Source organism: Carlito syrichta, unplaced genomic scaffold (genome assembly GCF_000164805.1).
Source record: "Carlito syrichta isolate Samal-C Ts95f unplaced genomic scaffold, Tarsius_syrichta-2.0.1 Scaffold90651, whole genome shotgun sequence".
In the NCBI taxonomy this organism is placed as follows: domain Eukaryota; kingdom Metazoa; phylum Chordata; class Mammalia; order Primates; family Tarsiidae; genus Carlito; species Carlito syrichta.
In genome coordinates this window covers 176482-189886 of record NW_007034747.1, presented here as the reverse complement: position 1 = coordinate 189886, position 13405 = coordinate 176482, and the positions used below count along the sequence as shown (strand labels likewise).

Below are 13405 nucleotides of genomic sequence, written 5' to 3'. Positions count from 1 at the left end.
CTTTTTTAAAAATAGTTTTAATGTTGCATAAAAGCTAAAGTTGTTCATTTATTTTGTGTTTGGGGTAACTTGGCAAACTGAGATGGAAATCTGTTGACAGTATAACCAGTAATATTTTTAAATTTAATTTCATTGAAAAACTTTTAAATGATTTTACTGCTGTTGCCTTTTATATATTTATTGACTTTTTGCTTAATACCCTTTATTGATTTTAGGCCACCAAGAAGATGGAAATGAAAGAGATAGTAAATCATAAGACACTGTGGAAAATGAGCTCAACTAGTGAATCTTCACTAATTACTGGTATGGAAGTCAATCCCTTGAAGAAATTCACTATTCCCAAGATCAGGAGGGCAGCTGAGAAAGGTAACATTTCTATGGAAGATGGGATTTTAAGAAAAAATAACTTTTACTTATTTCTCTGGTTCTTCGTTTATGTTGATTTTTTTTATGTTGACTCTGTATAAAATTAAGGTAAGTCCAGTATATTTATTTATTTTTTTATAGAGATAAGGGGTATAAGTATTAAGTCCAGTTTTTAATTCCTTAAACACACATGTACCATTGTTCTGCACTAAATAGAATAGCCACATCTCTTATTCCTCCCACTAAGTACACCTAAAACCCTGAACATTATATATAAGACAAATGTAAGAAGATTTTCAAAAGTGAAGAAAAGAGGCTAGGGACCCTGGAACTCAGGAAATGACATAGCAGCAAGTTCCTTGGATTTCTTTTTGTTTCCTCTGTATCTCTGACGATGCTTCCAAACCAGAAATACCAACTGGCACAGACCCCTCCACAAAAGCCCCAAGAAAAAGCTGTTCTCTCTTGCCAGAGGACTGAGAAAGGGTCAGCTTAGAAAGATGAAAATTTATTTGATATTAAACATACTCCTTCTTTTTCCCACTGAGGAAGTTAAATAGAGTCTAGACTCTGACCTCCCACCCAGCAGGAGCAAGGTATCCTTTTCTCTTCCTGTGGTGCCAGTGGTGACCAAATTAAGAAACCCACCACCCAGCAGTAACATATTCCACTCCCTGCCATCCCCTGTTCCTTCTGTGTCAGTGGATTTCTACCCCTGCTCTGTGGTGATGAATTGTCCTTTTCCACTAGTGGTAAAGTCAGTGAACATAAAGTGGAAAGCCTGGACCTCAACCACATGCAGCAGTAACAAGGTATTAGTCCCCTCCAACAGTGTCAGTGGAGGCTGAGTGAGGAGCATGAACTTCCAGCCCTTTCCAGTGGTTAATAGGATACTTCTCTGTGTCATTGGAGGCACTGTGGAGAGGCCAGGACTTCAAACCACAGTAGTAAAGGTTCAGTGCCCTCGTTTTCCTGCCAGCAGTTTTTCTTGCTGGCACAGTCTTAGTAAAGGCTTGCTAATGCGCAAGATTAGATGTGATCCAGTCTCATAACAGTATCCCAAATGACCAGAATATAATGAAAATTACTCATCTTACCACCAACCAAGAAAATCTGAACTTAAATGAGAAAAAATACTCAATAGATACCAATATGAAGATGACAGGTGTTGAATTATCAGATGAGTCTTTTAAATCAGTTAAATTAACGAAGTTTAAACAAGCAATTACAAGCACTTTTGAAACAAACAAAAAATTGGAAAATCTCATCAAAGGAATGAAATATGTAATAAATAGTTAACAGAATATTTGGAACTGAAAAACATAAAGTAAAAACACAGGCAAAAACTAATAGAACTGCAAAAAGAACTAGAGGAATTCACTATTATAGTTGGAAATTGAAATACCTGGATATGTCTGGGCATATCCATCAGGCAGAAAACCGTTAAGGGCATAGTTGAACTCAACAAACCATCAGCTGGATATAATAGACATCTACAGACTATCCATCCAACAATAGCATAGTAGATCTCCTTCTCAAGCTCACACCAAACATTCACCAAGATAAACCGCATGTGGGCCACAATACACACCTTAAAAGATTTGAAATAATGGAAATCATTCATTGTTTGCTCTCAGACCACAGTGGAATGAAACTAAGAATTAATAACAAAGAAAGCTGGAAAATCCCCAGATATGGGGGATTAAACAGCACACTTTTAAATAATAAATGGATCACAGAAAAAATCTCAAGGTAGATTAAGAAATATCTTGAACTAAATGAAAATGAAATCAACAAAATTTGTGGGATGCAGCACAAGCAGTTCTTAGGGAGAAATTTATAGCATTTAATGCATGTATTAGAAAACAAATATCTAAAATCAATGTTTCTATCTTAGGAAACTAAAAAAGAAGAGCAAATTAAATCCAAACTGAACAGAATAAAAGAAATTAAAAATTAACAAAAATCAATGAAATTGAAAATAGGAATTAATGGGGAAAAAAATCAATAAAACCAAAATCTGGTGTTATTTGATGAAAAGATCAATAAAATTTATAAGCTACTAGTCAGGACAATGAAAAAAAAAGCAAGAGGACACAAATTACTAATACCAAAATTCAAAAGAGACATCACTACAGATCCCACGGGCATAAAAAGAATGAGGAATACTATGGACAGCTTTGTGCCCACAAATTTGATAACGTAGTTGAAATACACCAATTCCTTGAAAGACACAATCTGCCAAAACCTGCACAAGAAGAAACATATAACCTGAATAGGTCTCTTGTACATATTAAAGGTCTCTTGTACATATTAAAGAAATGGAATCAATAGTTAATAACCTTCCTAAGCAGAAAGCACCAGACCCGGATAGTTTCGCTGGTGAATGCTACCAAAAATTTAAGGAAGAAGTTTGGCTAGTTCTCTACTGTCTCTTTCAGAAGATAGAAGTAAAAGGAATACTTTGTGACTCATTCTGTGAGGCCAGCATTGCCTTAATACCAAAACAAGGTGAGGAACTTAGAAGAAAAGAAAACTACAGGCAAATATCTCTCATAAATGTAGATGCAGAGTTTTTTTTCAATAAGATATTAGCAAATCCAATAATGTATAAAAAGAACTTTATCAAGTGGTATTTATTCCAGGCATATAAGACTGGTTCAACATTTGAAAAGAAATGTAATCTGTTATCTAAAGAAAAGTCATATGAGATGCAGAAAAAGCATTTGACAAAATACAACACCCGTTCATGATAAAAACTCTGAGTAAACTAGGAATAAAGAGGAATTTCCTCAACTTGATAATATCTACAAAAAGCCTACAACTAACTTCATACTTAACTCATTCACGACCACTGATGTGAATTTACATCATTCCAAATTCTGTTCCTGGTTGCTGCTGATGTGAATTTATGTCTTTATAAATTCTGTTTCCAAATGGTGCAACGTTGTCATATGTTTGTGTGTTACTATATTTTGCCCACTAAATATTTTGATGGGACAAGTAAAGAAAACTACAATACATGATTATTGGTCAACATGCCTGTCAATTGGCGATACCTTTCTTTTTAAAAATAATGACATAAAATAGATTCCTGCAATCTATTTTGGGGTTTTTTCATTTTTCCAATATGCAGAAATGCAGTCAGATCCGAGCAGATTATGCAAAATTGAACCCATAATAAATTATGTTTTAAATAAGTTCAACACTGCGTACAAACCTGAACAAGAACTTTCCTTGGATGAATCCATGATACCTCACTGTGGAAAACTGTCTTTTTTTTATAATCCCAATAAAAATACAAAGTATGGAATGTTAGTTAGAGGAGTGCCTGAGGCAAATACCGGATATGTTTCCAACTTTCAGCTGTGCTGTAAAAAAAAAAGTGACAATTTAGCAAAGACCATTTCACTTGTGCTTAACGGCAGATGTTTTCAGCGACCAGCTTCAGGTTTTTCTCATTTTCACTGGCTGTCAGTATTAGGAAAGTGAAAACTTTGCTGATCTCAAATGTGTTAACAGTGAGAAATTCAAAACTTTTACACTAAGATCAAGGCAGGGATTTATACCATTCACCACTGCTTTTCAACATTGTGCTGAAGTACTAGTTAATGAAGTAGGACAAGGCGAGGAAATAAAAGCTATACAGATTGGGAGGGAATCAGTAAAGCAGTCCTTGTTCACAGATGGCATGATCATCTATTTAGAAAACCCCAAAGAATCAACAAAAAACCCCTTGGAGCTTATAACTGATTATGGTAAAGGTACAGGATAAAGGTTAATGTACAAAATCTTTTTTCTGTATATTGGCAGTGATCGAGTAGAACTTGAAATTAAAGGCATAATATCATTTATTTTAGCACCCCAAAATTGGATACTTAGACTTAAATCCAACAAAATATGCACAAGATCTACATAAGAAAAACCATAAAACTGTGATGAAAGAAATCAATTAAGAACTCAATGAAAAGATAATATATTCCATGTTCATAAATAGGAAGACCCAATATTGTCAAGATGCAGTTTTTCCAAACTTGATTTATAGATTCATTGCAACCCCAATCAGATTCCTAGCAGATTATTTTGTGTATGTTAACAAACTGATTCAAAAGTTTACGTGGAGAGTCAAAAGACCCAGAATAGCCAACTCATTATTGAAAGGGAAGAACAGAGTTAGAGGACTGCAGTACTTGACTTCAAGACACACTATAAAGGTACATACAGTAATCAAAGCAGGGTGTACTTGGCAAAGGAATAGATCAATCAATGGAACAGAATAGAGTGTCCAGAAATAAACCTACATAAATGTAAATTGGTCTTTGACAAAGGAACAAAGGCAATACAGTGGAGGAAAGATAGTCTTTTCAACAAATAGTACTAGAACAACTGGACATCCACGTGGGAAAAAGAGAACCTATATAGATCTTACATCCTTCACAAAAATTAACCCAAAATATGCCACAGACTTAAATATAAACCAAAAAATGGTAAAAGTCTTAGAAGATAACACAGGAGAAAATCTAGATGATGTTGGGTTTGGCAGTGACTTTTTAGTTGCAACACCTAAGGCATGATCCATGAAGGAAAGAATTGATCAGCTGGATTTCTGAGAATTACAGTTTTCTACTCAGTAAAAGACACTCTCGAGAATAAAGACAAGCTACAGACTTAGAGAAAATATTTGAAAAACACTTATCAGATAAGGAATCATTATCTGAAATATGCAAATAACTTTAAAAATTCAACAATAAGAACATAAACTCCCCCAATTAAAAATGAGCCAAAGACCTAAGCAGACATTTCACCAAAGAAGATACACAGGTGGCAAATAAGCATCTAAAAAGATGCTCCACATCACTGTCATCAGGGAAATTCAAATTAAAACAGTGAAAAACCAGTACACACTTATAGAATGATCCATACCCAGAACACTGATGACGCCAAATGCTGGTGAGAGTATGGGGCGACAGAAACTCTCATTCTTTGCTAGTAGGAATTCAAAATGGTACAGCTACTTTGGAAAATAGTTTGGTGGATCATTACAAAACAGAGCATATTTTTATCATATGCTCTAGCAATCACACTTTTTAGTATTTGCCTACATCTGTTAAAAACTTATGTTCATACAAAAACCTGCACACAGATGTTGATAGAAGCTTTAGTCATGATTACTAACACTTGGAAGCAACCAAGATGTCTTTCAGTAGGTAAACAGATAAAATGCTACATCCAGACCAGCCATAAAAAGACATGAACCTTAAACATATGTAAGTGAATACAGCCAGTGTAAAAAGGCTATATAACATGTAATTCCAACTGTAAGACATATGATACTATGAATACTTGTCATCATGCATTTGTCAATATCTAACAGAATTTACAACACCAAGAATGAAACCTAATGTAAACTATAGACTTTGAATGATAATGATGTGTCTGTGTAGGTTTATCAGTTGTAACAAATGTACCACTCTGATGGAGGATACTGATAATGGAAGAGACTCTACATGTGTGGGAGAAAGTGGTATATGGGAAACCTTTGTACCTTCCTCTCAAATTGTGCTGTGAACCTAAAACCACTCCAAAAACATAAACTCTGAAGAAAAAAACAACATTCACCGAATGGATTCAAGGAAAGATTAGAGAAAATAATGGAAAGAGTCAGTGAACTTGGAGATTGAAATTACTCAGTCTGAACACCACCAAAAAACTAGAAAAAATGAACAAAACCTCAGGGACTTGTGGAATAATAAAAAAAAGATTTAACATCTTTGTCATCATAGTGCCAGAAAAAGAGGAAAAAGAGTGTTGGGCTGAAAAAGTATTCAAATATTAGCCTGATATTTCCCAAATTTGGCAAAAGGCATACACCTACAAAGTCAAGAAGCTGAACAAATCTCAAGCATGAAAACCAAAGAAAAATTATGCCAGGGCATCCTAATCAAACTTTTAAAAACTAAGGGCAGAGAAAAAAATCTTGAAAGCATTTGGAAAGATACCACATTATATATAGGGGAAAAATTATTTGAGTGACAAGAGTTCTCATTAGAAACCCTGAAGTTTAAAGGAAGTGTCACAGCATTTTTCAAATGCAAGAAATAACTTTTAACCCAGAGTTCTGTACCCAGCAGAAGTATTCGTCAGGAAAAGGTAAAGTAGACATTTTCAGATGAAGTAAAACTAAGAATTTTTTATCAGCAGGCATATCCTAAAAGAATGGCTAAAGGAAATTTAACGAACAGAAGATGATAAAAGAAGAAAACCAAGATCATTAGTAATGAAGGAAGAACAATTTCTGTTGTTCTTTCTAGAATAAAAATTTAGGTAAACATAATAGACCATTCCTCTCTTGAATTTTCTAATTATATTTGACAAGTGTAGCACAAACTATAACATTCTATGATATAGTTCTCAGTGGACGGACATAGAGGAAGTGTTCGAGATAATTATAAAGCAGGATGTTACCATTGGAGGGAACTGGGTAAATGAGACATGTGATCTCTCTGTATTATATTTTACAACTTCTCTCTCAACAATTGATAGAACTACTATGCAGAAATTAATAACCTAAAAATAAGGACATTTCCAAACAGTTGGAAACAAAATAGCACATTTCTAAATATTCATAGGTTTTTAAGGGAAATAAATACATGAAGTGAATAAAATTGAAAATGTAACATATCAAAATTTGAAGTATGTGGTTCAAGCGTTGCAGACAAGGAAGTTTATAGCACAAAATGCTTACATTAGAAAAGAGGAATAGTTTCAGGTTAGTAATCTTAAGATTACACTCTAAGAAACCAGAAAAAATAGCAAGATAAGCCCCAAACTAGTAGATGAAAGAAAAATCAGTGAAACATAAAAAAGTAGTTGTTTGGAAAGATCAATTGACAAACCTCTAGCAAGTCTAATAAAGGGGGGGGGAAGATACAAGCCACAAATACCACTATCAGCAATGAAACACTTTATCAATGCTGAACCCCACAGGCTGTGTCAAAAAGTAAACTACCAAACACAGTACTAAATAGATCACTTAAATAGTCTCACAACTATTATATTTAGTTCACTGTTGGCAAAAACAGAAAACAAAAAAACTAAATCCCAAATGGTTTCACTGAAGAAGTCTACTAAACATTTAAAGAAGAAAACAAATTCTACACAACCTCTTCCATAAATAGAATTGGAGAGAATAATTTCATAAGATCGATATTACCCTGGTTCCCAAACTAGATGTAATATTAAAAGAAAAATACAGACTAAAGTTCATCATGATTATTGATGTAGATATTCTAAACAAAATGTAAACAAATCAAATTCAATATTTAAAATGAGTTTTTATGCTACAACCAAGAGGTAAATGTTAGCTTTTACCACTTTTGGTCAATATAATACCGGAAGTTGTACATAGCACAAAAAGTCAAGGAAAAGAATTAATAGGCATTCATATTAGAAAAGAAAAAATAAAATTATTCCCATTTGAAGAGGGCATGATGGTCTACATAGGAAATCCCAAGGAACCTTTAAAAAAGAAAAAAGAAAAACCTAAGTAAGATCAGCAAGGTCATTACATACAAGATCAAAGTACAAAAAGTTGGTTGTACGTTTGACTCTTAAAGAACCCAGGGATTAGGGGTACCAACCCCTGACACAGTTGGAAAATCCACATGTAACTTTTGACTTAACTTTTGACTCCCCCAGAACTTCACTACTGATGCCTTACTGTTAACTGGAAGCCCTACCAATGGCAGTCAATTAACACATTTATTTATTATATATATTCTCACAGTAAGCTGAAAAAATGTTTTTAAGAAAAGCATAAGGAAGAGAAAATATATTTACTATAAAGTGGAAGTAGATCATCATAAAAGTCTTCATCCTTGTCATCTTCACATTAAGTAGGCTGAGGAAGAAGAGGAGTTGGACTTGCTATCTCAGGAGTGGCAGAGATGGAAGAAAAATCCATGCATAAGTGGTCTTGTACTATTCAAACCAGCACTATTCAAAAATCCATGCATAAGTGGTCTTGCACTGTTCAAAAGTCAACTATCTCTGTATACTAGTAAAGAACAGTGTGGAAATCAAAATGGGAAACAATACCATTTACAATAACAAAAAAATGAAATACTTAAGTACAAATCTAACAAAATATTCAGGATTTTTATGCTTTAAACTACAAAACACTGAAGAAAACAAATCCAAATGGAGATGTGACTGTGTTCATGAATGAAAAGACTCAACATGATGTCAGTTTGCTACAAAGTTATCTGAAAGTTTATTGCAGCTCCTGTCAAAATCCCAGCAATACATTCAATAAGTAGACGAGCTTAATGTGACATTTACAGGGGAAGGCAAGGATGCTAGAATAACTAAAACAGTTTTTAAATAGGAGAAAAAGTGTAGACTTATTCTGTGGAATATTAAGGTTACTATATAGCTACAGTAATAAAGATAGTGAGATACTGACATATGGGTAGATACATAGATCTGTGGAACAGAATAGAGATTCCAAAAATAGACCCACACAAATATGCTCAATTGATTTTCTTTCCATTGATTTTTAACAAAGTTGCATTCATTGGAGGAAAGGTAGTCTATATGAAATGTTGCTAGAACAACATTCATAGGACATAGGACATTCATAGGCAAAAAAAAAAAAAAATGAACTGCACTCATATAAAAAAAACTTCCAAATAAACCCTGGGCTTGAATGTAAAATATGCAGCATTAAAACTTTTAATTTCTTTTTTTGAGTTGGAGACTTACTCCGTCTCCCAGGCTGGAGTGCAGTGGCCGCTCCCAGCCACCACAGCCTCTACCTGCTGGGCTCTGGCGATCCTTCCACCTCAGCCTTCCGAGTAGCCAGAACTACAGGCATGCGCTACCATGCCTGGCTAATTTTTTATTTTATTGTAGAGGTAAGGTCTCGCCAGGTTGCCTGGGCTGGCCTCAAACCCATGGGCTCAGCCAATCCACGCACCTCAGCCTCCCAAAGTGTTGGGATTACAGGTTGAGCCACTGAGCCCGGCCCATTACAACTTTTAGAAGAAAGCATGGGATAGCATCTTCAGGATCTTGGCCTAGATGAGTTCTTAGATATGACACCAGAAGCACAATCTATTAAAAATAAAAAAATAAAAAATCAGTTGGGCTTTCTTTTTTTTTTTTTTTTGAGTTAGAGTCTCACTCTGTCACCCAGACTGCAGTGCAGTGGCCGCTCCCAGCCACCACAGCCTCTACCTGCTGGGCTCTGGCGATCCTTCCACCTCAGCCTTCCGAGTAGCCAGAACTACAGGCATGCGCTACCATGCCTGGCTGATTTTTTGATTTATTGTAGAGATGAGGTCTCGCTGCCCAGGCGGGTCTCGAACTCAGGCAATCCACTCACCTTAGCCTCCTGAAGGCGTGGGATTACAGATTGAGCCACTGAGCCCAGCTGGGCTTTCTTAAAATTAGAAACTTTTGCTCTGTGAAAGTCTGTGTTAGAAAGATGAAAAGAAAATCTAAGAATGGGAGAAAACACTTGAAAATCATATTTCTGATCAAGGACTCATTTCTAGAACAGATAAAACACTTTCAAAACCTAGTGGTTAAAAAAGAGGCAGGCCAGGTACAGTGGCTCAAGCCTGTAATCCCAGCACTTTCGGAGGCCAAGGCGAGAGGATTGCCTGAGCTCAGGGGTTTGAGACCAGCCTGGACAACTTGATTAGGCCTCATCTCTACAATAAATCAAAAAATTAGCCAGGCATGGTAACACGTGCCTGTAGTTCGAGCTACTTGGAAAACTGAGGTGGAAGGATCGCCAGAGCCCAACAGGACAAGGCTGCATTGGCAGCACACTCCAACTCAGAGAGAGAGGCAGTCCAATTTTTAAAAAAATAGGAAAGAGAGAAGAACAGACTTTTCACCAAAGAAAATACACAGACGGCACATAAACATAAAAAGATGTCCAAGATCATAGCCATTAAGGAAATGCATATGAAAGCCACAATGAGATAAAACTGTTAGAACAACTAAAAAAGAAAACAGTAATGGTGTTGAATGCTGGTGAGCATGTGGAGAAAACAAATCACTCAAATATTTCCAGTGGAAATGAAAGATAATCTTTCAGGAAAACTGGCAATTTCTCTAAAACCTAAACAATCTCTGGTGCATTGGCATACACTTGTAGTCCCAGCTCTCGGGAGGTGGAAGCAGGAGGATCATTTGAGCCAAAGGGTTTGAGGCTTCCCTGGCAACACAGTGTGATCCTGTCTCTTAAAAAACAAACTATACATGCAACTGGTCACACCGTATGACCATCATCATGTTCTTGGGCATTTATTTTTGGGAAATGAAAACTTATGTCCACACAAAAACCTGTACATGAGTGTACATAGTAGCTTTATTTGTGATAGTCAATAACAACCACTCAAATTTGGGTGAATGGTTAAACTATGGTACATTCATACCATGGAATACTATGGAAAAATAAAAAGATATGATCTGCTGATGTACACAACAACTTGATTGGGTGTCAGGGACAATGTGCTAAGTGGAAAAAAAATGCAATTTCTGCAGGTCACACTACAATATTCCATTTACAAAATATTCTTGAAACAAGTATAGAGATGGAGAACAGATTAGTAATTTCTAAGACTTAGGGACAGGACAGAGGAATGGTGCTGTGTATAGTGACTGAAAATTTTCGTTTGTCAGTGCATACGTTTCCAGCTAAGGTCAAGTGAAGTGACGCAGACGTGTATGGTGGCTGAAAATTTTCGTTTGTCAGTTGCATACGTTTCCAGCTAAGGTCAAATGAGGTGACACTCCACCTTCTTGTTTCAGCTCCCATACTACACTAAATGTTGTTTTCATAGTCTTAGTTATTGCTACTTTTTTCACATTTCTAATACTTAGGGACAGGACAGAGGAATGGTATGCATAATATATAAAGGAGTGGCATAAGGGAGATCTTTGTGGTGATGAGGCAGTTCTGAATCTTGTAGCAGTTATTACATCGATCTACACATGTGACAAATTGCAAGGAACTACACACGTACACACACTCTTAGTAAGGTCTGTGGATTATACCGTTATCATTTTCCGAGTTTTGATATTGGATTATAGTTTTGTAAGATATTTCCACTGGGGAAATTGACTTAAAGTTACACAGGACATCTAGGTACTAGTTTTGTAACTTCTTGTGGATTTATATTTGTTTTTAAATAAAATTAACAGACACATTGCAGAATTATGTTGTTATGAAACTCTCAAAATTTACCATACTTGTTATGAATATTAAAATCAACATTAATTTCTTGTAGAGATGGGGTCTCTGTGTGTTGCCCAGGCTGATCTCAAATTCCTGGTCTCAAGTGATCCTCCTACCTTGGCCTCCCAAAGTATTGGGATTACTTTGAATCTAGTCAAAATTAATTTTGGTGGAGAGTCAGTAAAAGAATTAAAAATATGAAGAAGAGGAAGAATGAGTTATTGAAAATCAGCTGGTTGTAATATTTCGTATTAGTTTCATCTTTATATTAATTTATTCTACTGACTAGTTTGACAATACAAGGAACAATTGTTTGTAATTAGATTCATCTATATGGAAATTGCCTTTAACCTTATGTGCAATCAGTTCTTGTTATTTGAGGATTTTGTATTTGCAAATTTTGCTACTTGTTAAAATTCACATTCAGTATACTCACCAGCACAATTTTGTTTATAAGTCCAAAATTGATACTCAGCAATACTTTTGCAGACATGTGTATAGTGGCTGAAAATTTTAGTTTGTCAGTGCACATGTTTCCAGCTAAGGTCAAATGAGGTGACGCTCCACCTTCTTGTTTCAGCTCTCATACTACACTAAATGTTGTTTTCATAGTCTTAGTTATTGCTACTTTTTTCACATTTTTTTTGGTGATTTCACTGTTTAAAATGGCCCCCAAGATAATGCTGAAGTGTGATTTGGTGCTTAAGCTCAAGAAAATTATCATTGCCTTAAAGAGAAAATATGTTTTAGATAAGCTTCATTCATGCTTGACTTCAATGTTAATGCATCAACAGTGAGGTATCTAGGAAAAGGAAGAAGAAATTTGCCAATTTCTACATCAGGCCTTACCAGAAAGTGCTAAAGTAACATCTGTAGTGCCTAGTGAAGCTATAAAAAAATGACTACATTATAGGTTCTTGAGATGCCTACTGATAAACAAGCATGATGCGCAGTGTTGTTCTGAGATTAGAGAAACTTGTGGTCATATTACCCAGGGTCAGGAAAATGTTAAACCCTGATTGGCTAGTACTGACTGGCTCATACATTTTTTTTTTTTTGAGCTGGAGTCTCACTCTGTCGCCCAGACTGGAGTGCAGTGGCCGCTCCCGGCCACTGCAGCCTCGAACTGCTGGGCTCCGGCGACCCTTCCACTTCAGCCTTCCAAGTAGCCGGAATTACAGGCATGCGCTACCACGCCCGGCTGATTTTTTGACTTATTGTAGAGATGAGGTCTCGCTGCCCAGGCGGGTCTCAAGTCTGCGGGCTCAGGCAATCCACTCACCTCAGCCTCCAAAGGCACAGTATTACAGGCTGAGCCACCGAGCCCGGCTGGCTCATACATTTCAAAAGGTGATACGACATGAAGATTGTTGAACTTGCAGGCATGTGGATTCTGCAAATCGGTATGTTAGGGAAGAATTTTTAAATTACCTGGTCAATGTTACATAGAAGGATGGTTATGTGGAAGAATAAACCTGATAAATCACTGATGAGACCAGTCTGTTTTCTACAAGGATGTTGGCAAACAAACCTATTTAATGTAAATGGCATTTCAGTGATCACAAATTTTACCAGGTGCTTGCAAGAACCTAACCCTTTTCAATGAGAGCAGTAGTTCAGTTTTAACTATATCATAGTTTATGGCAATTTTATAGACTAACTATTGCAGATAACAAGAGTCAACTCTACTTGCTCCCTGCTTTTCCCTGACTTATCTTCCTTAAGGGTTTTTTTAATCTTTCTATTCCTGTATTTAATATAGCAATGCTTGAGATGCTTATTGTCTTG

General features: G+C 35.9%; 1 protein-coding gene across 1 annotated transcript in view; it reads left to right on the top strand.

The window, feature by feature from the left end:
• The first annotated feature begins 227 nt into the window (after nt 1–227).
• Nucleotides 228–13405, top strand: part of TEX15 (testis expressed 15, meiosis and synapsis associated) — a 55778-nt gene continuing 42600 nt past the window's right edge. Inside the window, exon 1 of the mRNA XM_021712811.1 lies at nt 228–366. Within this exon, the coding sequence (XP_021568486.1) occupies nt 228–366 (139 nt within the window). The remainder of the gene's footprint in view (nt 367–13405) is intronic.